The sequence below is a fragment of the Lethenteron reissneri genome, chromosome 47, assembly GCF_015708825.2.
Source record: "Lethenteron reissneri isolate LAM-NWPU_2019-01 chromosome 47, ASM1570882v1, whole genome shotgun sequence".
Taxonomy (NCBI): Eukaryota; Metazoa; Chordata; class Hyperoartia; order Petromyzontiformes; family Petromyzontidae; genus Lethenteron; species Lethenteron reissneri.
Window position 1 is genome coordinate 4,352,270 of NC_083825.1, and position 26,293 is coordinate 4,378,562.

The 26,293-nt window shown below is 51.9% G+C and overlaps 1 protein-coding gene across 1 annotated transcript; it reads left to right on the forward strand.

Annotated features, from left to right (window-relative positions):
- The first annotated feature begins 8,120 nt into the window (after positions 1 to 8,120).
- LOC133354399 (OMEGA-stichotoxin-Sgt1a-like) lies at positions 8,121 to 25,492 on the forward strand. Its single transcript, XM_061571206.1, has 5 exons — positions 8,121 to 8,409; positions 13,633 to 13,695; positions 14,186 to 14,309; positions 18,077 to 18,226; positions 24,450 to 25,492. Exons 1-5 carry the CDS (start codon positions 8,400 to 8,402, stop codon positions 24,499 to 24,501), a joined length of 399 nt encoding a protein of 132 aa, XP_061427190.1. The 5' UTR covers positions 8,121 to 8,399; the 3' UTR covers positions 24,502 to 25,492.
- The last annotated feature ends 801 nt before the right edge of the window (positions 25,493 to 26,293 follow it).

Here is a 26,293-nt window from a genome sequence, read left to right on the forward strand (position 1 = left end):
CGCCGCCCGGGTGTGTTCGCTTGCATGGCGCAATGCACACCAGGCGCGTCTCTCGACTGCCCGCGTGTTTTTGCCACAGTTTATAAGCTACGGTCCTGTTTTTACAATAAACAGAATTTTTTTGTACGACTATTATTATTACTGCTCCCGGAATATTTGCCCGTAAATATTCGACCGCGATGTTATCGTTTCCATGAATGCGGCTGTGGGTCGGTTGCCCTGTCATCGTGAGGTGCGATGTCGTTGCGGTTATTCCAATCAACATCGTCGATAGCCGCACCGTAAAGCGCATTATACTGGTAGGAACCACCTGGTTCCACCAGTCCACAGGGGATTATTGTGTCCGTCCGTCCGTCGTGCATCCAAAAATGGGAGGGGTGGGGCTGGGTGGGGAGGAGACGGTGGGGAGGGGCTGGGTGGGGAGGGTGGGGCTGGGTGGGGGGTGGGAGGGGTGGGGCTGGGTGGGGAGGGGCTGGTCACCCCGTGGTGCCCTTATAAAACTCAACGTTTAACCTACTCACGCCGGCTTATGCCCGCCCTCACAGTCGGCCATATTTGCGGAATACACCACGCCGCCGTTGACCCTGGCCATTGACCGAGCAACCCAACGTTCCTACCAGCTCCCTCCGCAGGAATGTGTTTTTAGAGTTCTCAGCGGAAAATGACATCACAGAACAATCTTGATATGAAGTTTCGTGACTGCAGGAATCCGTGCTCTGTGGTTCTTGCGTGTGTAAAGTCACGTGGTTAGAAATGAAATAAAATAAATCACGACGTTTCGATCGCAACACAAGCGGTCGTCATCAGGCGAAGGATGACGACCGCTTGTGTTGCGATCGAAACGTCGTAGTTAATTTCATTTAATTTCTAACTACGTGGCTTCATCGACAGAACCAAAGAGTATCACAGAACTAATTCTGGGGTCGCTTCAATCGCCCTCTATCCCCCACTAGGTGCTCGCTCTCTCTCACGTTACACGCCCTGGCAGGGCGCACAGGGAGGGGCTCCTCGTGGGGACCAGAGGCGGAACCCCACGTGACACCCCCCCCCCCCCCGATCTCTTTGCTGTGAGGGGCCCTGTTTTGTGTGGGGGCCCGGAGAAGCTGGGCCCGCTTGTCACCCTCGCCTCCTTCCCCTCGCCCACAGCTCACCACCACCGCTCACCACCACCACTGCTCACCACCACCGCTCACCACCACCTCCACAGCTCACCACCACCACAGCTCACCACCACCAGCACCACCACAGCTCACCACCACCACCGCTCACCACCACCACCATCACCACCACTACCACCACCACCACCACAGCTCACCACCACCACCACCATCACCACCACCACCACAGCTCACCACCAGCAGCAGTAACGCATCAACCCGGCCCAGGCTCAACACCTTCCTGGATTCCGCGATCGCACGCGACGAGATCGCGGGAGTGCGCATTCCGGATGCTTTGCTCAGAGGGGATTAATGAGATCCGGCCAGGGCGGAATGGTTGGGCTCCACGACGCTCGGTGAAGAGGCAGAGAGAGAAAGAGAGAAACGGGGTGGGTGGGTGGTGTGCGTGAACGGGCCTGCCGAGATTCCACCGGTGTGCGGTTAGCGCGGTTGACACAAAAATCTGGGGAGTGACTTCACCGAATATGCAAATTTCCGATGGCTTCAAAAAAATATGTGTGTGTGTGTGCGTGTGGGTCACCAGCCGTGCCCCAGAGGCTTACCACCAATAAGGCCCCAACCATCATCATCCACCACCACCATCATCATCAACATACCCTTGCCCCACGCTGCAGCAGAATCTGCGGCTCTCGAATCGACCTCTTCAGCCACCTGATGACCCCACAGACGGCACCCACCAGGAGGACGATCCACACTCGACCCCCGAGTGACCGCCGATCTTCTTCTTCTTGTTCGTCCATCAAAGTTGATGATGACCATGGCACGTTTGTCATTTTGTTGGGTTTTGATGAGTGCGCAGATGGCTGAAGAGGCCAATCCGAGCCCGGAATTCCCTGTGGCACACTGGACAGCAGGTCAGGGAGGATGGAGAGCTCTGAGGTGCAGCCACACGTCCTTCCTTGGTAGATTTGCGCTGCTGCCTCTTCAAGATAGCACAGGAGCGTCTCCTACTCTCACAGAGGACTGCACCGTCCTGTACTTTTCTTCTCCAGGCAGGTCGGTCCTGTGCTAGGGATTGACCGCCGATAATGACGATCGGTTACCAGCATCACGCCCCGTATTGTTGCAATTGGGAGGTAGGGCGCTGGGTCGGGGGGGGGGTAAGGATATCAACACACATCCACTCCGGCATGCGGCAGCAGCAGCAGCAGTCATCGCAGGAAGTAAGAAGACCACGCGCTGTTGGATTGCATTCCCCCCTTCTCGACATGAGCCTCTTTCAGGTCAAAATATTCGTCGCCTTCTTCCTCCTCTACCTGCCCCCGTACTCCTCCTCCTCCCCACCACGCCCGCCCTCCTGCCCTCGCCCCGTCTCTCGTCCACATTGACATCGGAGTGGACAAAAGCGCAGCTATGAGCAAACTTGTGAAAATCGTGATTACCGCGGTTTTAGCGGTGTGCCCGTGTGGCTCTCTGGATGGCTGCCTGGCAGGATGCCTCTTTGATTTGCGTCCTCCCACGTGTTAGCCCGCAGGCCATGCCTGAGTTATCGAGCAAAGTGATTTGCACAAAGACGAAGGTCCCCCATATAGCCTTAACAAACTGGAGGGGCAAGTGCTGTTGGCGAGCGCCTATGAAGGCCGGCACGGTACACGAGGGGGTGGGTGGCCAGCACCACGTCCGACCGCCTTTGTCTCCCTAGTGGCGATGTTTACACACCGCACCACGCACTCATTTGAGGCTGAGTCGACCTAGGGAACGCCCAGTGGCCGATTCAGATATTCGTCACTGTTGTTGGCCGTGAGCGGGAATCGAACTCGGGTCGCCGGGTTCGTAGCGCAGCGCGCTAACCCGCTCATTTTAGTCGACCACCACGAAAATATTTCTGCACCCGGAACACGAATAAGCTCACAAAGACAAAGATCCCCCGTGTAGCCTTACAGACTGTTGGGGCAAGTGGCTGTTAGCGAGTAGCACCTTCGAAGGCCGGCACGGCACGCGGGGGGAGATGGTAGCCAGGACCACGTGTGCCCGTCCGCCTTTGTCTCCCCGAGTGATTGATACTGATCACGCCGTTGCACACTGCACTACGTGACTCATTTCCGTTTTTTTCGTTACGGCCGAGTCTACCTAGGCGTAGCCCACGTCATACTGCGGTGCGGTGAGGGCGGACGAGAGAGAGTGACACGTGGGAGCTGTAGAGACCCGCCATCCCGGCCTCTGCCAACAAACGCGAGTGTTGTGAATAAAGGAAGCCACTTTAGTTGGAACCTGTTTGCGCGCGTGTGTGTGTTTATTGTTTTTTTACGCAACATAGGCCACAGATTATTTGGGTCTTTCGGTAAAGTCACGTAGATAGGTTCAAAGAAAATTATTAAAACAAATAACAGGAAACGACCGTTTGCGTTGCGATCGAAACGTCGTAGTTTTCTGTTGTTGTTTTTTATTATTATTTTATTTGAACCTATCTACGTGACTTTACCGAAAGACCCAAACAACATGAATTCCTGCAGTCACGAAAGCTTTAAGTCAGGATCTAACATAGGACACCTTGCTGGAGTTGGGCTATCCGACGGTTCGGGCAACGGCCCTTCTCCATGCCACATAGAGAGGCCAGAGGGGGTGAGAGTCAATTTCTCGACGAATCGGATGACGTGAAAAGGGTTCGTGGTGGCTTCTGTTCACAAGTGTGCCGCTGGACGGGAGGTGATGGGTGTGCGTATTCATTCACGCTGGGCGTCGATTACAGGGGGGGGGGGGGTCCCGCCTTCTATAGTTGCGTCCAACTTGAACCCTTTATCATAAAGAGAGAGTGCCCTTGACTATAGCAACTGGCAGCTCGCCAGAGATGTACTTTAAGAAAGGCTGGCGGGAGAGGTTGGAGCACCCACACTGCATCCCACCACATATTATAAAAACCTCCGGCTATTTTCCTTGGTTCTTTCGGTAAAGTCACGTAGATAGAAAAAAAATTATAACAAATAAAATAATAAATTTAAAACATTAAATTGAAAATAATAAAAGTAACATTTTAATTTTCATGCGGTCTTCATCTTCATCAGGCCTGATGAAGATGAAGACCGCTGGTGTTGCGATCGAAACGTCGTGTTTGTTTTGTGTTTATTATTTTCAATGTATGGTATTATTTTTATTTTATTTTACATTTTTTTTTCTACCTACGTGACTTTACCGAAAGAACCAAGACTATTAATTCCTGCAGTCACGAAAGTTTCAAGTCAAAATTCTCCCGCAATTTTTATTTCAACTGCCGCGCCGGGACGTGGAATCGAACCGGCGCGCTCTGGATTGCAAGTCGAGACTGCCGCTGTTGGGACAATCCGGTGATTTGTCGTGAATGTAAAACAATCGACCTTAAACGGTGGAAAAGAACTAAATTTACTCAGTGGTGTTCAGGTATTTTCCAGGATGCGATCCAGGTGTTCTGGATAATTGGACGCCGCGTTCGGACGTGAACGTGTCCTGGCACACGCGGGCACGTGGAAAAGCGAGATTGTGAGATGGGCAGAGTGCGAACGGCGTCTTTGACTGTTTAACAACGTTTGTTACTATTTAACAAACACATTTTATTTTTAACCAGGCAAGGCCCACTGAGCTATATCGATCTTATTGGAGAAGCGATCTGTCCACAAATGAGAGCTCAGCGAAGTGGTCTACCTCGTGGTAACTTATAGCAGCCAAACACTCTAAACGCAACCTCGTTCCTGAATGCGGTGGAGGTGAAAAACCGAAGGCCGCCGGGAAAAAACTACACGCGACCACAGTGAGAACACGCAAACTGCAGGCATCGTCACGGTCGGGATGGAACCCACGACCTCCTGTATACCAGGCGAGGTAGTTAACATCTCCTAGCCACTTCTTCGGGGGTTAACAAAGCAAAACGCACGCAGAGTATTAAATCCACAGAGGAGAAATAACGACGACTCCAACAACCCACGACAGGTTTCCCTCGCCCTATGCGGGTTCGGTTTGTGCGATCTCGTGCCGTGTGCGCGGCTCACCTATTTCCATCCAAAATTCTCTCGACATCCGGCTATGCGGTCGGACGCGGCACAACATCGTGTCGCGTGTACGTATGTTGAACTTCTTTCGCACCGTACGGAGGGGCGGGGCGGGGGGGGGGACATGGCTAAGCGATTTCGCTTTGTGCGCTCTTTCTTTGGAACGCGCCTACTACCGCACAAAGCGAGGGAAACCTGTACTACAGTAGAATCAACAGGGAGCGGTGGCGCTGTGGGGTTTGCACTCTTCAAGAGAGACGCAGGGCGCCAATGGAAAGAGGCACGCACACAAAGGTCACCCGTGTAGCCTGGACAGATTGTTGGGGAAAGTGCCCGTGGCGAGCACCTATGAAGACCGGTACGGCACACGAGAGGGTTGGATGGCTAACGTCACGCCCGGCCATCTTTGTCTCTCCGCCGTTTGCCACTAGGTGGCTGAGATGTCACAAAAGCGCGTGTGCCAGGCTAGGTGCACCGCGAGGCCACTACGCGATGTGTGAAAGACCCGCTGTTGGCAGGAGGTCACGGAACGGACCCGCACGTACCGTCGGCTGACTCACTGAGATTGCCGGCAGATGCACCGCCTGTGCCACCCTCCACACCCCCCTCCCCTGAAATATTTTCCGGAGCTCAGCCCCGTGTGAACGGAAGCTCCCGAGCTTGCACCGTGGACATCGCTGCGGGTCACTGGAGCGGCGCGTGATGATGAAAGAGTGAGGAAGAGTCCACGCAATAGCTGGACAAGCGGGTGACGAAGGCGAGTTGCGCCATGGGCCATAGCGCGTGGCGCGTGGCTGACCCCCCCCCCACCCGCCGCTATACGTCACAATGCAAACACGCGCACACACACACGTGTGTGGGTTACATACACTCACATGCCTAGGTATACACATAGGTGGATGTGCTTGAGACAAAGATCTCACCACCACCATCACCACCACCCCACGTATAGCCTTCACAGACTGTTGGGGCAAGTGGTGTTTTTAGACAGCAGTCAATGAAGGGGTGGGTGGCCGCCTTTGTCTCCCCTGTGCTGATGTAAACACACCGCACCAGGTACTGATTGTGAAGGCTGTGTTGACCTGCACACACACCCACACCACACACACCCACTACACACACTACATACACCACACACACACACCACACATACACCACACACACACACACCACACATACACAACACACACGCACCACACACACATATACACCACACACTACATACACCACACACACTACATACACACCCACTACACACACTACATACACCACACACACTACATACACCACAAACACACACACCACACATACACCACACACACACACCACACATACACAACACACACGCACCACACACACATATACACCACACACTACATACACCACACACACTACATACACCACACACACACACACTACATACACCACACACACTACATACACCACAAACACACACACACCACACATACACAACACACACGCACGCACGCACCACACACACACCACAGACACAAACGGGAAAGACAAAGATTCCCCGTAAGAGTCTTTAAACGACTGTTGGGGCAAGTGCTGTTAGCGAGCACATATGAAGGCCGGCACGGCATACAAGGGGGTTGGTGCCCAATACCACACCCGGCCGCCTTTGTCTCCCCAGTGGCGATGTTTACACACTTGAGGCCGAGTCGACCTAAAGGAGGCCCATGAACCGATTCAGATAATCGTCACTGCATGGGTGTTGGCCGTGAGCGGGAATCAAACTGGGGTCGCCGGGTTCGTAGCGCAGCGCGCTAACCGCTACACTACCGCGCCTCACTTCAACTCCCCACGCTCATTAACACAGCCCACATACACACACGACAAAAAAGACAAAGATCCCCCGTATAGCCTTAACAGACTGTAGGGGCAAGTGCTGTTAGCGAGCACCTATGTACACGAGGAGGTGGGTGGCCAGCACCACGCCCGACCGCCTTTGTCTCACCAGTGGCGATGTTTACACACTGCCCCAGGTGCTCATTTAAGGCTGAGTCGACCTAGGGGAGGCCCAGGACCGGTTCAGATAATCGTCACCGGGTGTTGGCCATGAGCGGGAATCGAACCCGGGTCGCCGGGTTCATAGCGCAGCGCGTTAACCGCTACACCCCCGCTCCCCACACACAACACACACACGACACACGCACACACACACACACGACACACACACACGTCGACACACACACACGCGTTGACACATACGACACACACACGTCGACACACGCCCCAAACGGAAACGCCGCGCCCGGTCGGCCCCCATCGAATCCCCCCCTCCCCATGACCGACCCCTCCTCGCCGCCGCGACCTCAGAGCGGCTCGTGAAGGCTGTGAGCGAAGTCGGTGGGAGAGGATTTCGCCCATGATGGGAGTGCGTAGAGGAGGTGGACGGGGAGGAGAGGCAATGGGGGGGGGGGGGAAGAGGAGAGGGGTTGAGATGGAGCGTGAGAAGGAGACGTCGAGGATGAGAAAGGCGGTGGGGTAGGAGAAGGATGATACGAAGAGGAGCGGCAGGAGGAGTGTAGCGAGGAGGAGAATGAGAGTGGGGACAGAGAGATAGGAGGAGGAGATGGACGTGGAGGGGAGTGAGCAGCAGGAGAGGGGAGCAGGTGGAGGATTATAAAGAGGAGAGGTTGCGGTAGTCGTAGGAAGAGGTGGACGTGGAGGAAGAGGAGGAGGAGAGGGAGCAGGTGGAGGATTATAAAGAGGAGAGGTTGCGGTAGTCGTAGTAGGAGGAGGTGGACGTGGAGGAAGAGGAGACTGAGGAAGCAGGGAGGGTGAGAGGGAGGAGGGAAGGAAGAGGACAAAGGAGAGGAGGAGAGGGATGAGGAGGAGGGGGATGGGGAGAGGGTGGAGGAGGGGGAGGAGGAGAGGGTGGTAGGCGGAGGAGAGGGAGGAAGAGTAGCGGGGGGAAGAGGGGGGAGGAGAGGGCACCTCGGTATAAATGTACCGGAGCGCGCAAATTGTTTCGCAAAAAACTCGAGGCGGGCCCACAGGTGGAACTGCGCGCGTCACCGTACACAGCCCCGGCACGTGAACGCCGACAGCTGTGCAGGGGAGCGCCGCCCAGCCACGGGCCCTGCCAGACCGACACGTGAACAGACAAGGACGCACACACACACGCGCGCACACACACAACGCATGCGGAAAGGTACACTTATTGAACACCGCTCCGAAAACTTGGCGACGCTGTGGACCGAGACTTGACCGTGGAAAGAAAAACAAAGACGCGAGGATGCTTCGAGGTTAGTGTTATGTCGGCCACGCGGTCACCACCACTAACATCACCGCTTCCATCATCATCATCATCTCTAGCAGCAGCAGCAGCAGCTATGCTATCAGCAGCAGTAGCAGCAGCACCGGTAGCATCAGCGCCACCACCACATTCATCATCATCTCTAGCAGCACCAATAACAGCAGCGCAACGACCATCATCAGCAGAAGCTTTCATCGGTAACAGCAGCATAGGTGACATCATTGATATCGACATCATCATTGCGAGCAGCAGTATAAACTAAACAGCAGCGTCATCACCAACAACATCATCAGCGGGAGCGTCATCATCATGAAGACCCCCCCTCCGTATAAACTTTAGCAGGCTTTTGGGGAAAGTGCTGTTAGCGAGCACCTATGAGGAGGATGGTGGCTAACACCACGCACGGCCGTCTTCATCTCTCCAGTACTGATATGTACACACCGCAACGGGTATTCATTGAAGGCCGAGTCGCCCTAGGAGAGACCCAGAAGCGGTTCGAACATTCGCCACGGGTCGTGAAATAGGAATCGAACTCGGGTCGCCGGGTTCGTAGCGCGCAGTGCGCTCACCACTACACAACGGCGAAGCATTATCGCGCTCATCATCATCATGCACCCACCATCATCATCATCCTCCTGTACAGCAATAGCAGAAACACAACATCCATCATCATGATTTTGCACAACGCACTCTTGTCTCGCTGGAGCGATGGGAACATGATCGCATGACCCATCACGGTCACGGTCATCGCCTGGACTGCAGCTGGTCGACGTCTGCGATTCGGGAGCCGCAGTACGGCTCACAACTGCGCGCGTGACGTTATTCGCATCCATTGCGGTTCTTGAAATAACGATGTATTTTGTTGTTGTTGTTCTTGTTGGTGGTGGCCGAGTACCGGATTCGAAACCGAAAAAAAATATTTATTTTTGTTTACCGACTCCTGTCTCGAATGCGAACTGCGTCGCTGCCAAACGAATTCATCCCCAATGGGCCACCCACGATGCCCCTCTTGAATTTTGGGAAGCTCGGCAGATTCGGGGGGTTTCTTTGGGGAGGGTGTGGGTGGGGGACGGGCGGCCTGGTTGCTCATTTGTCGTGGCGTTTGGGTAAGAGGCCCGCGAGCTGCCCACGAGGTGGCAAATCGCCGCAAGACGGAATTCTTGAATCTATCCGTGCGCAACGCCGAGTGCCACTCCTCCACGCGCGAGCGTCGTGTCCTCGACTGCTCGGTCGTGGGTCGATCATCCCGATGGCGTCGCAGGAGCCTTGCGAGTGATTTAGTCTTGAGACGCGAGTGGAGGCTTTCCTGGCGAGGTAACAGAAAGCGTTGATTGGCGTGAGCACGACGAGTCTCTGTGCGGCATTGCCGGGGAGGGTGCAAGCGGTGGCGCAGTGGAAAGCGCCACGCGCAGTGAACCTGTTGACTTGAGGTGCGATTCCCGGCCACGACAATCATCAGTTGTCGAGCGGTGTTTAAACCGCCTGAACTGGTTATCTTGACCCCCCCCCCTCCTCCCCACAAAAGCAGCATCAGCAGCAGCAGCATCAACATTGTGATGAACAGATGATGATGATGATGATGATAATTTTATCTGAGTCCGGACTCGATGCATTCGACTGAGATAGTTCAATGATTCTTTCTGGCTTATTTCTCTCGATACTCACACACGCGACACTCATACAAGACACTCACACATGCTACACGCACATATACGATCTCACACACGCGACACTTCCACACACGACACTTACACACGCGACTCTCACACACGCGACACACACACAAGACGCTCACACACGCAACACTCACACACGAGATGTTACATGCGTTAAATGCGTGTCTTAAACCCACCTCCACCCGAAGCAACCGATCAATAAAGTCGCCAGGTAAACGCAGGTGCGAATGTAGGACTGCTTCATCAGCACCACACCGGTGGCGTCGTCGTTGTTGTTGTTGTTGCTGTTGATGTTGCTGCTGTTGCTGTTGTTGTTCAACGATCCACAACACACACACACATTAAACACATGGGTAGAACGACGTTCACGCTGCTAAATGCAAACCGGCATCATCCGGCAGTCGCCAGGAATTTGTCAGTAAGGATACACTAAAGGGGAGGAAGAGCGAATGCTTTTGAGATGTCGTGCTGGAGGAAGACGTTGAAAGTAGCGCGGACGGCTACGGGAACAGATGAGCTCAATCACGGGACCTAACGGCAAGGGTCGACTTCCCACTCACAGTCTCTTAGTAGGTGCGACTGCTCCACTCACAGCCTCTTAGTAGGAGCGACTGCCCCACTCACAACCTCTTAGTAGCATGGGCGGACTGGAAGTGATCTTCTTCTTCCTGTCGTACGGCTGCTGACGTAGACGCAGAGCAACGGCTCCAGTTTCACGTTCAGTTGGTCAGGCCCGGAGAAACGGCGTCAGGAGATATGCGGAGTGATGTCTCCTTCTTCTGCGTATTTGTTTATGGGGCGTTACTTGCCGCAGCGATCGAGGCCGACCGGCCACGAGGTGAAGAAGAGCAAACGAGGGATGGACTCTCTTTTGAACTCAGAGCGGCAGTGATGGACAGCGGCAGGAGATCGAAGGCACTGGGGTCAAGGATTAGTCTCCAGCGGGCTCACACAAGGTAGTGAACCCGATCAACAATCGCGAGTTCTACGCGCGTTGCTTTGATTAAGCAAGTCTTCGTAGCCCGTCGGATTCCTCCAGTCGAAATAAAGATGCTGATGAATGTGGATCCGCGGGAGGGAAGAATCAGGGAGGGGGCGAGTGGGGGGTGATGGGTCGCGTTGTTGGCTCGTCGCAGTGTGGATGAGACCGGGCGATTTGTTTATCTGTCCAAATTATATGTAACTCGATCTCCGATGGAGAAGTTGGGCACGGGATGATGTTTGCTTAACCGTTCGAGGCTGTGTGATTTTATGCCACGGTGGTGAGATGTTAACTACCTCGCCCGGTATGCAGGAGGTCGTGGGTTCGATCCCGGCCCTGACACCTGTATATTTGGAGTTTGCGTGTCTCTTTCTCCCCGTGGTCGCGTGGATTTTTCTCCGGGTCCTCCGGGTTTCGCCCTCCATATTTATAAGCAATATCGCGCGTTTAGGGTATTTGGCTGCTATACATTTACACGTAATACGCTACTTCGTTGACTTATCATTTATGGGCAGGTCGCTTCTGGAAAAAAGCCGTATTGCTCAATGGACCTTACCTGGTAAAATAAAAATTGTTTGGTTTCAACTAAAATAGTTTAATAAACGAAAGCCGGTCGAACATAATTAATAGTTATCCACATTCAGTCCTTTGGCAGATCTCGTGCGGTGCAGTAAATTGTTAACTTACTGGCCAGCGTGGAAGAGTAGGCCTAAAGCAGCCTCTCTAGAGCTATCCTCGAGCGGAGTTCCTTCTTCCAGGAGTGGTGTGAGCAGGGAAATTCAGCGCTGCTCCTTTACCCATTGTGAGTCTAATAGGTCTCTGGGTATGTCGATGGGTCTCTATGCCCGGCTATGCGCCTCTATGTGAGTCTATGGGTTTCTAGGTGAGTCTATGGGTCTCGAAGTCTATGGGCCACTATGTAATCTATGGGTCTCTGTATGAGGCTATGGGTCTCGAGGTGAGTAGTCTATGGATATCTAAGTCTATGGACCACTATGCAAGTCTATGGGTCTCTATGTGAGTCTATGATATGAGCTTCTTTGTAAGGTTATGGGCTGCTATATGAGCCTATGGGTATCTCATTATATGGGCCTCTATGTAAGAGTATGGACCTCTTTGTGAGTCTATGGGTTTCTTTGTGAGTCGATGGGTCTCTATGTGTTGTGTCTGACCATGCATGAACATGTTGGTTCAGTGTGCGTTGGTGGTGGAGGAGGGGAGAACAGACGCTGGGTGACAGTGGATGTTTCTGCGCTGCCAACTCGTGCCCATATCGTAGCCCTGCAACAACATTCGTTAAAAACGCCCTTTGGAAGAAGAACGCGTGGAGAGAGAGAAAGTTGGTGTCGTTCTTATTGTCGGCTCGAATTGTGCACCCCTGCCAACGCAGCAGCAACCACGGTGGCTAGGAGATGTTAACTACCTCGCCTGGTATGCAGGAGGTCGTGGGTACGATCCCGACCCTGACGCCTGCTGCTGTATATTTGAAGTTTGCGTGTCTCTCTCATCATCATCACGGTGGCTAGGAGATGTTAACTACCTCGCCTGGTATGCAGGAGGTCGTGGGTACGATCCCGACCCTGACGCCTGCTGCTGTATATTTGAAGTTTGCGTGTCTCTCTCATCATCATCACGGTGGCTAGGAGATGTTAACTACCTCGCCTGGTATGCAGGAGGTCGTGGGTACGATCCCGACCCTGACGCCTGCTGCTGTATATTTGGAGTTTGCGTGTCTCTCTTTCTCACCGTGGTCGAATGGATTTTTCTCCAGGTACCTCCGGTTTTTCCTTCCACATTTAGAATGAACATCGCGAATTTAGAGTATTTCGCTGCCATTCATTTCCACGTGAATAGACACTTCGTTGCGCTATCATTTGTGGCCAGGTTGCCTATGAAACATAACTATATTTACACGGTTGACTACGTAGGGTGCGAAAGAAGTTCAACATGCATACGTAGCAAGATCCTCCTGTGTGTGCATTTGAAATGTGAATATAATGCCAAGGAGATGGTGTTAACCAGACGAGCAAATCCATTTTATTTGACAGTTGAAGCAAATCAGTGGTTATAATGATGATGATTTAGTTACAAATATACTGTATGTATGTTGAATTATTTTCGCACCGGAAAGCGATCGATGCAGCGACTGTTTTTGTTCAATAGTTCAATGATAATTAATTACTCCCATTACAGGCCGGTTCTGTGTTCATTTTGTGCCACACATGGACAGCTGCCACTGGGGGGGGGGGGGGGGGTCCCCTCTCTTGGTTCCATTGCAGCAAAGAATTGGAATGCTTGAGATGAGATTGTGATGTAAGGAGCTTTGATTTTTTTGAGGCTATCAAATAAGTAAGTTTCACTATAAGCGTAGATTCTTGTCATTATAACCATGCGATCTTGCGTCTGTTCTATTTGCTGCTTAAAATAATTTGATGATGATGACGATGTGACAAGGATGAACGATAATCATATGCACCACTGTCCGACTGTCCACATCCCACTAATCTGTACATCTCGCGGTGTTGCTGCCTGTGTGTTTGTTGAATCTGCACAGGAGGGATCTGCGTTATTCTCTCCATGCTGCTGTTGGGCGCCTGGGCAGGGGAGTCGAACCCAGGTAAATGGTCCAGGCTCTCCTTGTGCCTGCTCCCCCGTATCACCGCTCTCAACGTTACATCCATCAGTCGACATCTGTCATCGTCGTCACCATCATCGTCGTCACCATCAACGTCGTCACCATCAACGTCGTCACCATCAACGTCGTCACCATCAACGTCGTCACCATCATCGTCGTCACCATCGTCTTCAGTAATGATGAATCTACTGCTGCGTGGAGGCCTCCCCAAGGTCGCCGTCATTCTCATCTTCTGTCTCTCTCCTCATCCTCACCCCTTATCTCTATCGCCCCACATCTTTCATCATCATGACTATAGTATAACGATGCTGCTGATGGTGATGATGATGACGCGTTACAATAACGATGCTGCTGCTGATGCATATATTACAATGATGATGCTGTTGCTGCTACTGCCGACGATGATGAGAATGATGATGCTGTTGCTGCTGCTGCAGCTGATGATGACGAACTCCTCTTCGTCTCCCCACAGTGGAGGTGGAGCACCCCCGCATCTCCGCGCTCCACGCACAGCCGTGCCCCGCACACTACCGCGACTACTGCCTCAACGGGGGATCCTGCCACTACCTCCACCAGACAGATAAACCACACTGCAGGTGATGACCGCACCACGCAGCCTCCAACCCTAACCCTGACATCCTCCACACAACCCTGGCCCTTACCCGGACTCCAACCCTAACACTGACATCATCCGCACAGCCCTGATCCTTACCCGGGGACTCTAACGCTGATCCTATTTCACTGACTCCAACCTGAATCGTGACTTTCACCCCGACACTGGCCTCATGCTCACGCTGCCCATGCCTCTTGCTTTAACTCTACCGCTAGCTAACCCTAGCCCTAACCCCTAACCATAGCGCCTCCACTAATTCTAAGCTGACCCATGACCTATGGCTCGAACCATACCATTACCACTCACTATCGCTAGTCCGTAGCTCTATCGCCTAGCCTTCAAGATGTCCCCTAAGGACTAACTGCGACCGCTGGCCCCTCGCCTGTAGCCCAGGAGTCGGGAACAAAAGGAGCAAGAAGAGGAATTGTTTTGATTAATTCGGTAAAAATTATAATAACTCTTTCAAGAGCTGCAATGCACTTTGTGAATATGTGACGGCGGACCTTGATGCATAACGCCACGAAGCAGTCCTTGAAGAGCCGCAGCATGAAGACGCCTGGACTAGCCCCTAGCCACTAACCTGTAGCCCCTAGCCTCTAGCTACTAGCCACTAACCTATAGCCACTAACCTCTAGGTACTAGCCACTAACCTGTAGCCACTAACCTGTAGCCACTAGCCACTAACCTGTAGCCCCTAGTCTCTAGCCCCTAGCCACTAACCTGTAGCCCCTAGTCACTAGCCCCTAGCGACTAACCTGTAGCCACTAACCTCTAGGTACTAGCCACTAGCCTCTAACCTGTAACCACTAGTTTCTAGTGCCTACCCACTAACCTGTACCCACTAGCCCACTAACTACTAAACTGTAGCCCCTAGTCTCTAGCTTCTAGCTACTCACCACTAGCCACTAACCTGTAGCCACTAACCCCTAGTCTCTAGCTACTAGCCACTAACCTGTAGCCACTAACCTGTAGCCACTAACCCCTAGTCTCTAGCTACTAGCCACTAACCTGTAGCCACCAGCCCCTAGTCTTTAGCTACTAACCACTAACCTGTAGCCACTAACCCCTAGTCTCTAGCTACTAGCCACTAACCTGTAGCCACCAGCCCCTAGTCTTTAGCTACTAACCACTAACCTGTAGCCACCAGCTCCTAGCCTCTAGCCCCTAGCCACTAACCTGTGACCACTAGTATCTAGCGCCTAGCCACTAATCTGTACCCACTAGCCCCTAGTTCCTAGCTACTAAACTGTAGCTCCTAGTCTCTAGCTTCTAGCTACTCGCCACTAGCCACTAACCTGTAGCCACCAGCCCCTAGTCTCTAGCCCCTCGGCACTAACCTGTACCCACTAACCTGTAGCCACTAGTCTCTAGCCCCTAGCCACTAACCTGTAGCCACTAGCCCCTAGTCTCTAGCCCCTAGCCACTAACCTGTACCCACTAACCTGTAGGTACTAGTCTCTAGCCACTAACCTGTACCCACTAATCCCTAGCCTCTTGCCACTAAGCTCCTAACCCTGACCTTTCTCTAATTTGAGGACCTCAAAGGACGGGGTGGGGGTGAAGTGGGGGGGTGAAGTGGGTGAAGTGAAGGGGGGGGGGGGTGCCACAAGCGCGTTTGAGTGCGAGCACGCATTGTGTGCGGCAGCACACAATGCGTGCTCGCGTCGCCGCAATTAGAGCGGTGAGTGAATGGGCGTTGCGTAATGGAGAATCGAGGGCAGGGACAATTTAAGTGTCACGAGCAAAACAGGTGTGGGATTCCCTCCCCGCATGACACACACACAGGTGTAACACAGGTGTGTGTGTGTGTGCGTGATACGCATTCCTAGTGACTGACAGAGGGACCATGCCCACCTTAATCTGGCCTGGCTTTACCGGCACACCGTTTGCAACAAAAAAAATATCGATTTTATATTTTATTTCTAAGCTCGTTTACACAGTAGAGCCTCGATGAGTCTCGGTACTCACTCGTTGGCAGGAGGGTCCTGCCACGTTTACGCAGGAGGAGGAGGAGGGGGAGAGGTCGATGTTGCTGATGCATCTGCTACTGTGCAACCCAGAAGCCGATAATGTTGCGGGGACATTTTTGTAGCGTTGAGTCCGTGAGCCCAGCCTGTGCCACCGAAGATGGCATCGATTCAGTTGTTCCAATTTCTTAATAACAGTGAATTAAACACGAACTACTTGGTTAATGTTTAACACGTAAGGAGGCTTTCCATAACACAGGTTTTTTTTGCTACATTAGATCGCGTAAATATATGAATGTGTCGTTAAACCCGTCACCACCCGACACAGCCACTTAGTAAGAATTGCCACGTAAACAGAACGTGCCAATTCGTTACCTGTAACATCACGTTCTGTTTACATGACAAACCTTACTAATTGGCTGCGTCGGGTGGTGACGAGTTGAACGACACATTTATTTATTCACGCGACCTAGCCACAAAACAAACCCCCTTCTATTATGGATACTTGGTGAATGACAATAATGATAAATACGTAATAATGTTGCCAATTCCTATAAGCGCCGTTGCATGGCAAAGCCCCATTGCATGGTGCACTGGGTTATCAAGTAATTCCCTCTCATCAGCGGCGTAAATGAATGGAGAGGACTGTTGCTTTGCCACCTCAAGGTGGGCGCCTATTCCTGCTCTGACACTTGGGCTATGTGTGGGATGGTTGGCCGATACTGGGGTAACGGGTAAGGGATGAATAAAAAAAACGCAACGACACGAACTCAAACGCAGATGTACGGCGGCGAACGAGGCTTGGGAATTGATCTTAAAAAAATAATAATTGTTGGTTTATTCATTTATAAAAATATTTTTAACGGCGCAGATGTTGGGTTCGGCTGGGGGTCTACCCGAAGCCCAACGTCGTTTTAGTGCGCAGGTCACGACGCTCAAACTTGAGTGGAGGACGTTGACTGCGATACCACGAGCTCGCTCACCCACGACCATGCCAGTGACCCTTACGGCAGTGACCCGAACAGAGAGCCGGGCCGGCTCGACCGTTGCAGGACACGGACCTCGAGCAGCCGTGGAAAAACCCGGGACCCGTGCCCTCTTGGCCCCGGGTTGCGAGCCCCAGGTGTACGGCACTTTCCCCGAACGAATCCAATCACCGATAATTGAATTCAGGCGATTGGATTCATGGTGCAGTGAAAACACTGAACCCCAATGTTAGGATTGGGGTGCAGTGCCACGGTAGCTAGGAGATGTTAACTACCTCGCCTGGTGTACAGGAAGTCGTGCGTTCGATCCCGACCCTTACGCCTGCTGTATATTTGGAGTTTGCGTGTCTCCCTTTCTCTCACCGTCATCACAGTGGCTCGGAGATGTCAACTACCTCGCCTGTTGTACAGAAAGTCGTAGATTCAATCCCGACCCTGAAGCCTGCTGTATATTTGGGGTTGATTGGTGTCTCTCTTTCGTGGTGGTCGCGTGGATTTGTCTCCGTGTCCTGCGGTTGTTCCCTCCACGTTCAGAGCAATTGGCCTACTGCTGTTAATTTCCACGCGATAAGCCACTTCATCTGGCTGTCATCTGGTGGCCAGGTCGCTTCTGAAAATGAGCTGCGCATCTCAGTCGGTCTTACCTGGTAGAATAAAAAAAAGCAGTTTAGTGTTTTTAGTTTGGTTTAGTTTCAGTGGTGGTGGCGGCAACGCGGCCCGCGTTCAACGCATGCTCCTCGTTGTTTCCCTCCATCCACCCCCTCCCCCACCACCCCACCACCCCCTCCCTGGGGTAGGTGCTCGGCTGAGTTTGCGGGTCACCGCTGCGAGCTGTTCGCCCTGGAGAGGAGGAAGAGGTCGAGCTCAGAGGGGGCAGCGGCGGCAGCGGCCGCGTCGCTCTTCCTGGGCGGCATCGCGTTAGTCGTCCTCTTCGTGGCCTACCACTGGTGAGTCCACCAACTCGCTCCGCCGGTCTCCCTCCCCCCTGCCAAAGCCACGCCGTGACAAACTCGTCCACCCCAGGCTCGCCCACCCCAAACTCGTCCACCCCAGAATCGTCCACCCCAGATTCGTCCACCACAGATTCGTCCATTCGCTTGCGAATTCAGCAGCCCCCCTTCTACTGCTGGGCCGGGTATGAATTTCTGCGCCGCGGTCGAAATTTGTGGTCAACTTCTTCAATTGGCAGGGGCAGTTCACGTGTCCATCTCTAACGTAACCCATCATGCGTCAAACGCGGTTGCTGGTGGATGGTGAAGGTGGTGAGTCGTGGTGGGTTGCCCGCTGGTGGCTGCCCATGAAATGGTATTTGTCATCGCCCTAGGTGGTGAGCGGTGGTGCTTAGTGGGCGGTGAGTCGTGCTGACGGTGGCGCTGAATGGTGAGTGGGAGCGCTAGGGGGGGGGGGAGGGGAATCCCGCCACCCCCACCCACCCACAGCCCACTCACGACTAGAGAATGAGACATTGCTTCCACGCAACAATGGAGCTGTCGCGGTGACCCCGAAAGCGGAGAGGATCAGAGAGGCCGCTCGCTTCGCCTCTCGCGTGCCCATTGTGCGTGTACGCTGGGTGGAGCGGTGGCGCAGCGGTGAGCGCAACTGCATTACGAACCCAGCCAGCCCCCGAGTTCCATTCCCGCTCACGACCGCCCAGTAACAAGTGGCGAATATTTGAATTGGTTCTCGGCCCTGCTACCCCCCCGCCTACCCCCGAGGTTGTCTCGGCGTTTAAATGAGCACCTGTTGCGGTGTGCGTAAAGACGTCAGCATTGGGGAGGAGACAAAGGCGGTCGGGCGGGTGTGGTATGGGCCACAGCAGCCCTCTCTCTCATAGGTGGCGCGCCGTTACAGCCTTCATAGGTGTCTCGCGCCAGCAGCACTTGCCCCAACAGTCTTAAAGAGGCTATACGGGGGATATTTGTCTTTGGAGTGGCGGCGCTGTGCGTGAGACCGAGGGGTTTCGTGATCGCGTGCCGGGCGCGTGAGCGATTGTTGTTGTGCACGCGCACACAAACAAAGACAAAGATCCGCCCCCCCCCCATAGCATTAGCACACTGATGGGGCAAGTGCCGTAGGGAGCTCCTATGCAGGCTGGCACGGCAGACGAGGGGGTGGGTGTTCAGCACCTCACCCAGTCGCCTTTGTCTCCCCAGTGGCGGTGTTTACGCACGGCACTAGGTACTCATTTGAGGCAAGAGGAGCGAGAATCAAACTCGGGTCGCCGGGTTCGTAGCGCAGCGCGCTAACCGCTACGCCACACGCACACACACAGAGACATACACCTACATACACACACAGACACACACCTACATACACACACATAGACCACACACACACGCAGACACACACCTACATACACACACATAAACACACACCTTCACATACACACACACAGACACGCACACACATACACACACACGCAGACACACACCTACATACACACACATACACACACACGCAGATACACACACCTACATACATACACACACATAAACATACACACACACACACACACGCACACACATTCACACGCAGACACACACACATACACACACACAGACACACACCTACATACACACACATAGACACACACGCACATACACACAGACACACACCTACATACACACACACAGACACGCACACACCTACATACACACACAGACACGCACACACGTACGCGCGCACGCGACGTCCGCACAAAATTGCCATCGGCTCCGGGCACGCAGATGCAGCGGAGCGAGCGAGCAGCCTAAAGCCACGGCAGGCGGCTTAAGGGATTCCACCTGGGGTAGTTTTTGTTTACTTTGTTTGTTAGAACGGAGAAAGGGAGGGAAATGTGGGTGGAGAAAGGGGGGGGGGGGAGTTGGTTTACGGATGAAACCGCACTCGTGAACATCGTGAGAGTTGGTGACGGGCACATGCGGAAGTGTCTATGCATCCAGCAGTGGATCGACCATGGCTAACTCGTGCTGACGACGACGACGACGATGTAAGCGCGCAGATGCGCTTGCTCATTCGGCGGCGCGTGCGCTAAACTCAAGTTCATTATTTATTTCAAGTTTATTTATCAGGTATAGCCCTGTGAGCCATTCGGCCCTTGAATCGGGTGCAACCGCAACAAACAAAAATACGAAAACATGAACAAAAAACATCTTAAAGTGACTATGTGACTGAGTGCAAACAGAAAATCCAAGAAAAGACAGCAAAAATATTGCTGAAAAAGCACCGTACACCAACGCTGTGTGCAAAAATGCCAGTGGGATGCAAGTCAAACAACAACAACAACCACAAGACAACTTAGATAAAGGCCATCAGTCTAACTCTGTACTACAACAAACAAACATGGCCAAACCAAAAAAACTGTGACGGCGAAGGGTGTCGAGGCTTTCGCCAAGGACAGAAGTCTGCGGCACGAACCCAGCTCGTCGATACTCACAACCCCGCAATGCACGCAGGCCGTGGCACGAGTTGCCAGTGAGCTGCCCCCGTGTGTTGCGTAGCGATTGGGGTACAGGTGTTTTTGTTTCTCGTGATTTTCGTGATTTTGTCGTCGGCATGCAAATCAAAACGATTTGTTGAGTGTTCTTTTGAAACATATCTTACCCGCACTGACCGGCGTGGTGAAGTATGGTCCTCCCGGAGACAGCTGACAAGTAGATGCGCCTTCTTATCATCATCATCATCACTCTTTACCACGCACGGCTCAGCCGATAACTCAGAGAGAAAATCAAAACACCCCTCCTTGAGTGTCTCTGGAGTCTCGTTTTTTTGTCGAGCCACGCGTCGCGCCCCCGGACGAGGTTTGAGGGTTCGGGTTGGCCTCCTGACCCCGGCCACCCTCCCCTCCACTTTGCAGACCCAACAAACAGAACTGACGCGAACTGGCTGCGCCGAGATTGAGCCGGATCGAGTGGCTTGTGAGAGTCTAACCCGGGGCGAGTGGTGGTGGGGGCGGGCGGGCGGGCGGGCGGGCGGTGAATTCCAACGTAGCGAGTTTTGCAAACGGCGAGACAAAAAAACCAAATAAATAAACACTTTGAATTGGACAGCAAAAGGTAATCATCATCATCATCGCCATCGTCATCACCAGCATCAGCGATCAAACAATCCACTGTTGGCTGAATCCCTCCCTCCTTTCAAAATCCAAGATATCACACGGATCTCTCTCCCTCACCTCCCTCCCTCGTTCCTGCTGCCACTCCACTATCATTCTTAACCATCGCCCGTCATCATCATCATCGTCGTCGTCGTCGTCATCATCACCCCTTGCAGCCGTAACGGCGTCTTGCCAAAGCCCCGCTTACTGTCCCCTGCAGAGTTTGAATGAATTTTGATTTAAAGCTTTCGTGACTGCAGGGATTCATCTTCTTGGTTCTTTCGAGTCATTCAGACTCAGCCGCCTCGACGGACCTGGTTTTCACCTGAGGACGGCTGCTTGCGTTGTGGCCGAAACGTCGTGAGAATAATTTTATTATGTTTTACTTTTATTATTTTATTACTTCCCTTCTACGTGACTTTACCGAAAGAACCAAGAAGATGAGTTTGAATGAAGTCGTGAAGCTGCGCGTGTCTCCCAAATACCACGCGTGTTCATCTCTCTCTCCCTCTCCGTCTCTCCCTCCGCTCAATGCGATTCCCAACGTGCAAACCCATCCCTCTCCTGCACGCATCTCAACCGAGTGCCACAGAGGAAACACCACGATGACATGAAATATAATTGACCGGCAAAACATTCAACAGTAGCAACAACATCAGCAATAATAAAAAAAAATACGAAGCATGTAACCGGAAAGTCGTAAAAGTTAATTAGCGTGAGTCGGGCGGAAACCTTTAATGATTCTAGGGCCCTAACTGCGCTTTAAGTGTGGCAAGGATGGCTGGCCTGAACTGGCGCTGCGTGGATATTGCCGCTAGCCACGTTACATCGACCACATCATTGGGCACTGCACTGATGAACCGGAACAACCCGAGTTCGATTCCTGACTACGGCTGACATCGCCTCCCGGTTTTCCCCATTCGCCAATCTGCACCGATCAACGGTGGTGAAGTATGGTCAATTAACCCCCCCCTACCTGCCCCCCCGAAAGGCCACCCAGCAGTGTATTGACATTTGAGCTGTCGTACACGCGCACATGTGAACCACTGACGAACGGGTCTGAGCCAGAATCAGAATGAGCATTCACACAGGAGGAGGAATCCGATGAGTTATGAAGCTCTTTTTTCACAGACGACCAGTCCGGGCACAGGGTCAGCACGCTACAACAACAACAAACAGTACAAAGTATAAGAAAGGCAAATAAACTCAATTACGTTTTAAAAAAAATCTAACCAGGTATCTCTCACTGGCTAACACAAATTGGGTGGCCAGAGCGCTTCGTGTCTCGCGATCGCACGTGCCGTTGAGTGGGTGGATCATAATTTCGATTTAAAGCTTTCGTGACTGCAGGGATTCATCTTCTTGGTTCTTTCGGTAAAGTCACGTAGAATGGAAATAAAAAAATAAAAAAAATAAAGCATAATAAAAAAAGTATATTATTGTATTATGTTTTATTTGTATTATTATTTTATTATGTTTTATTTTTATTATTTTATTATTTCCATTCTACGTGACTTTACCGAAAGAACCAAGAAGATGGGTGGATCATCGCCACGCACATCAGTCTTGTGGACCTCAGGACGAACCAGAGCAAACGCCTCCAAACAGCTGATGGCAAATTCAAACAGAAGCCACGGATATTCTTAGGTTTTTTCGGTAAAGTCACGTAGGTGAAAAATTAAAATTAATAAAAGTAAAATAAAAATAAAATAAAAATCACGACGTTTCGGAGGCAACACAAGCTTCCGTCTTCAGGTGGAACCGTCACAGCACGATAGCTGTATCAATATATACAAGGACTGTTTTCTTGGAATGTCTCTCACTTGATACAGCTATCGTGCTGTGACGGTTCCACCTGAAGACGGAAGCTTGTGTTGCCTCCGAAACGTCGTGATTTTTATTTTATTTTTATTTTACTTTTATTAATTACAATTTTTCACCTACGTGACTTTACCGAAAAAACCTAAGAATATGAATCCTTGCAGTCACGAAAGCTTCACATTTAGAATTAGAAGCCACGGAGCTCCCACCAGCGTGGATGATTGTGGATGCTGTGTGCAGTGTCCCCCCCCACACCACCGCTGACATAAACGTGCCACGTTCCACCGAGTCCGACGCGGGTTCGGTTTGTGCGGTTTCGGGCTGCGTGTGCGGCTTGACGTGACTCTACCCCCAACACATTCGCTCTGCCGCGCGGGTTGTATTCACTTTACATGTGGGAGAGCATTGTGTGTACTGTGTGTGTACTGTGTGTATGTACTGTGTGTGTACTGTGTGTGTACTGTGTGTATGTACTGTGTGTGTACTGTGTGTGTACTGTGTGTATGTGTACTGTGTGTGTACTGTATGTATGTACTGTGTGTATACTGTGTGTGTACTGTGTGTATGTACTGTGTGTGTATTGTGTGTGTGTACTGTGTGTGTGTACTTTGTGTGTACTGTGTATGTACTGTGTATGTACTGTGTGTACTTTGTTTGTACTGTGTATGCACTCAGTGTATGCACTGTGTATGTAATGTGTACTGCGTGTATGCACTGTGTGTGTACTATGTGTACTGTGTGTATGCACTGTGTATGCACTGTGTATGTAGTGTGTCCTGTGTGTACTGTGTATGTACTTTGTGCGCTACTCGGCAGGTAGCCGTCCCCTCGTGCATTCTCGCTTTGCGCGCTCTCTTCGCTTTTGGAACGCATCCACCACGACCACCGCCACCACCACCACCACTGCCACTGCCACCACCACCACCACAGCTACCACCACCACGACCACCACCAACACCACCGCCACCACCACCACCACGACCACCACCACCACCGCCACCACCACCACCGCCACCACCACCGCACAGCACAGCGAGGGAACCCTGCATGGCGACTCGCGTTCGTGATGCGTTTCGTGCGCTGCACGTGCCAAGCCAGACTGTCGTGATCGCAGCACCGTGACGAGGGCGGTCGGGGGGCGCGGTGCGTGGGGAGGGGCGTTCATCCAGCAGTGGATTGACCAATGGACAACAACACCCGGGTCACCCTTCACTAACAAGGTGGCGTGTGGCGGGTGTCGTTGTCTCGTGCAGGTGCAAGAGGAAGAGGAGGATCGAGGCTGAGACAAGGGAAGTGTTCCTCTGAAGCGCCTGGCGAATACGAGGCGTCGTCGTCGTCGTCATCGTCGTCGTCATAGTCGTCACCATGGTCGTCATAGACGTCGTCGTCGTCGTCATCATCGTCATAGTCGTCACCATGGTCGTCATATACGTCGTCATCGTCGTCACCATGGTCGTCATAGACGTCGTCATCGCCGTCGTCATCGTCGTCACCATGGTCGTCATAGACGTCGTCATCGTCGCCACCATGGTCATCATAGACGTCGTTGTCGTCGTCATCACCGTCGTCATCGTCGTCGTCACCTTCTGAAGAACTCAACAAGGGTCGCGTCTCCATGCTGGCCACTAAGAGGGCCCCCACAGATGCTACTGGGGGGGGAGGTCACTAAATCGTGGCGGTCGTTGATTGCCACGTTAAAGATCAAGGCCATCTGAAAAGCGTTTGCGTTGCTGGTCTTAAGCACCAAAGACTAAAAGCTGTGGTCACGACCGTATTTATATGCTGTATATATTCTACACATGTATAAATGATTCACACGGACCCTTTGTCAATCTACTGCTGGATGAAGTCCACGTCGATCGTGGTATGGGAGTTTCCTGACCATACTTCACCACGCTGGTCCAGTGCAGCTTGGTGAAGGCAGTTGTGGGGGGGTTCAGATATGATTTGCCACTGATGTTAGCCGTGGCAGTGAATTGAACTCGGGTGTCCAGGTTCACCGCACTGTATTTATAACGTCCCGTTTAATTTATTTTGCCATTGTGTATCCCGTGTTGTTTTTGTGCTCTTGTAGATATGACCACGTAAGTGAAATCGCGTGTAAATACCGCGTCGGAGTGTATAAAGAAAAAAAGTCGAAGTCTCTATCCGCTCATCTTCGTTGGTAGTGGACATTCCACGTTCCTATGGCAGTGCCAAGTTTATGTGTTTATACCATAATCATCATCGTCATGAATCATGGGTGTAACGATTCAATCGGCTACCTCGCTATTCAATGCACGTTGCAAATATAGCGGCCTCAAGTGAGTCGTGGGGAGGTCACGTGAACGCAACACCAATTACGAATCGAAAATAATGATCGGTTCTTACGCGCATCAAACCCGTGGACAAGCCATATATCGTGAGTTTAAAAATCGATAGTGATACATCGATGCATCGTTACACCCATAATCATCAATTAAGCTAACAGGAAATGACGTACGCGTGAGGCTCGTGTGTACAATTAAGTCTAGATTTGAAGCTTTCGTGACTGCAAGGATTCATATTCTTAGGTTTTTTCGGTAAAGTCACGTAGGTAAAAAAAAATTAAAATTAATAAAAGTAAAATAAAAAAATAAAAAATAAAAATCACGACGTTTCGGAGGCAACACAAGCTTCCGTCTTCAGGTGGAACCGTCGGTTGTGTTGCCTCCGAAACGTCGTGATTTTTATTTTATTTTTATTTAACTTTTATTTTTTACCTACGTGACTTTACCGAAAAAACCTAAGAATATGTACAGTTAAGGTTTGTTGCGCGTGACTGATCCCAGGTGACTTGACGGATGTAACGATTAATCGATCAGTCGGATTGCAATCGATTCCTGTGCTCCACAATAACACGCTTTACGACTCGCGCCCGGGAATCGATTACGATACAATCGATTAAGAATAGATTGTGAATAGATTGTGTGATTATGAATATATTGTGTTTTATTTTTGCTCAGCTGCTACGAATGTAAATGAGTCGTGATTAATCAACTTTATGATTTTCAAAAAGCTGTGTTTTGTCTCGTTTTTAAACCACCCCGTTTGTATTATTTGGCCTCCTCCTCGCCCA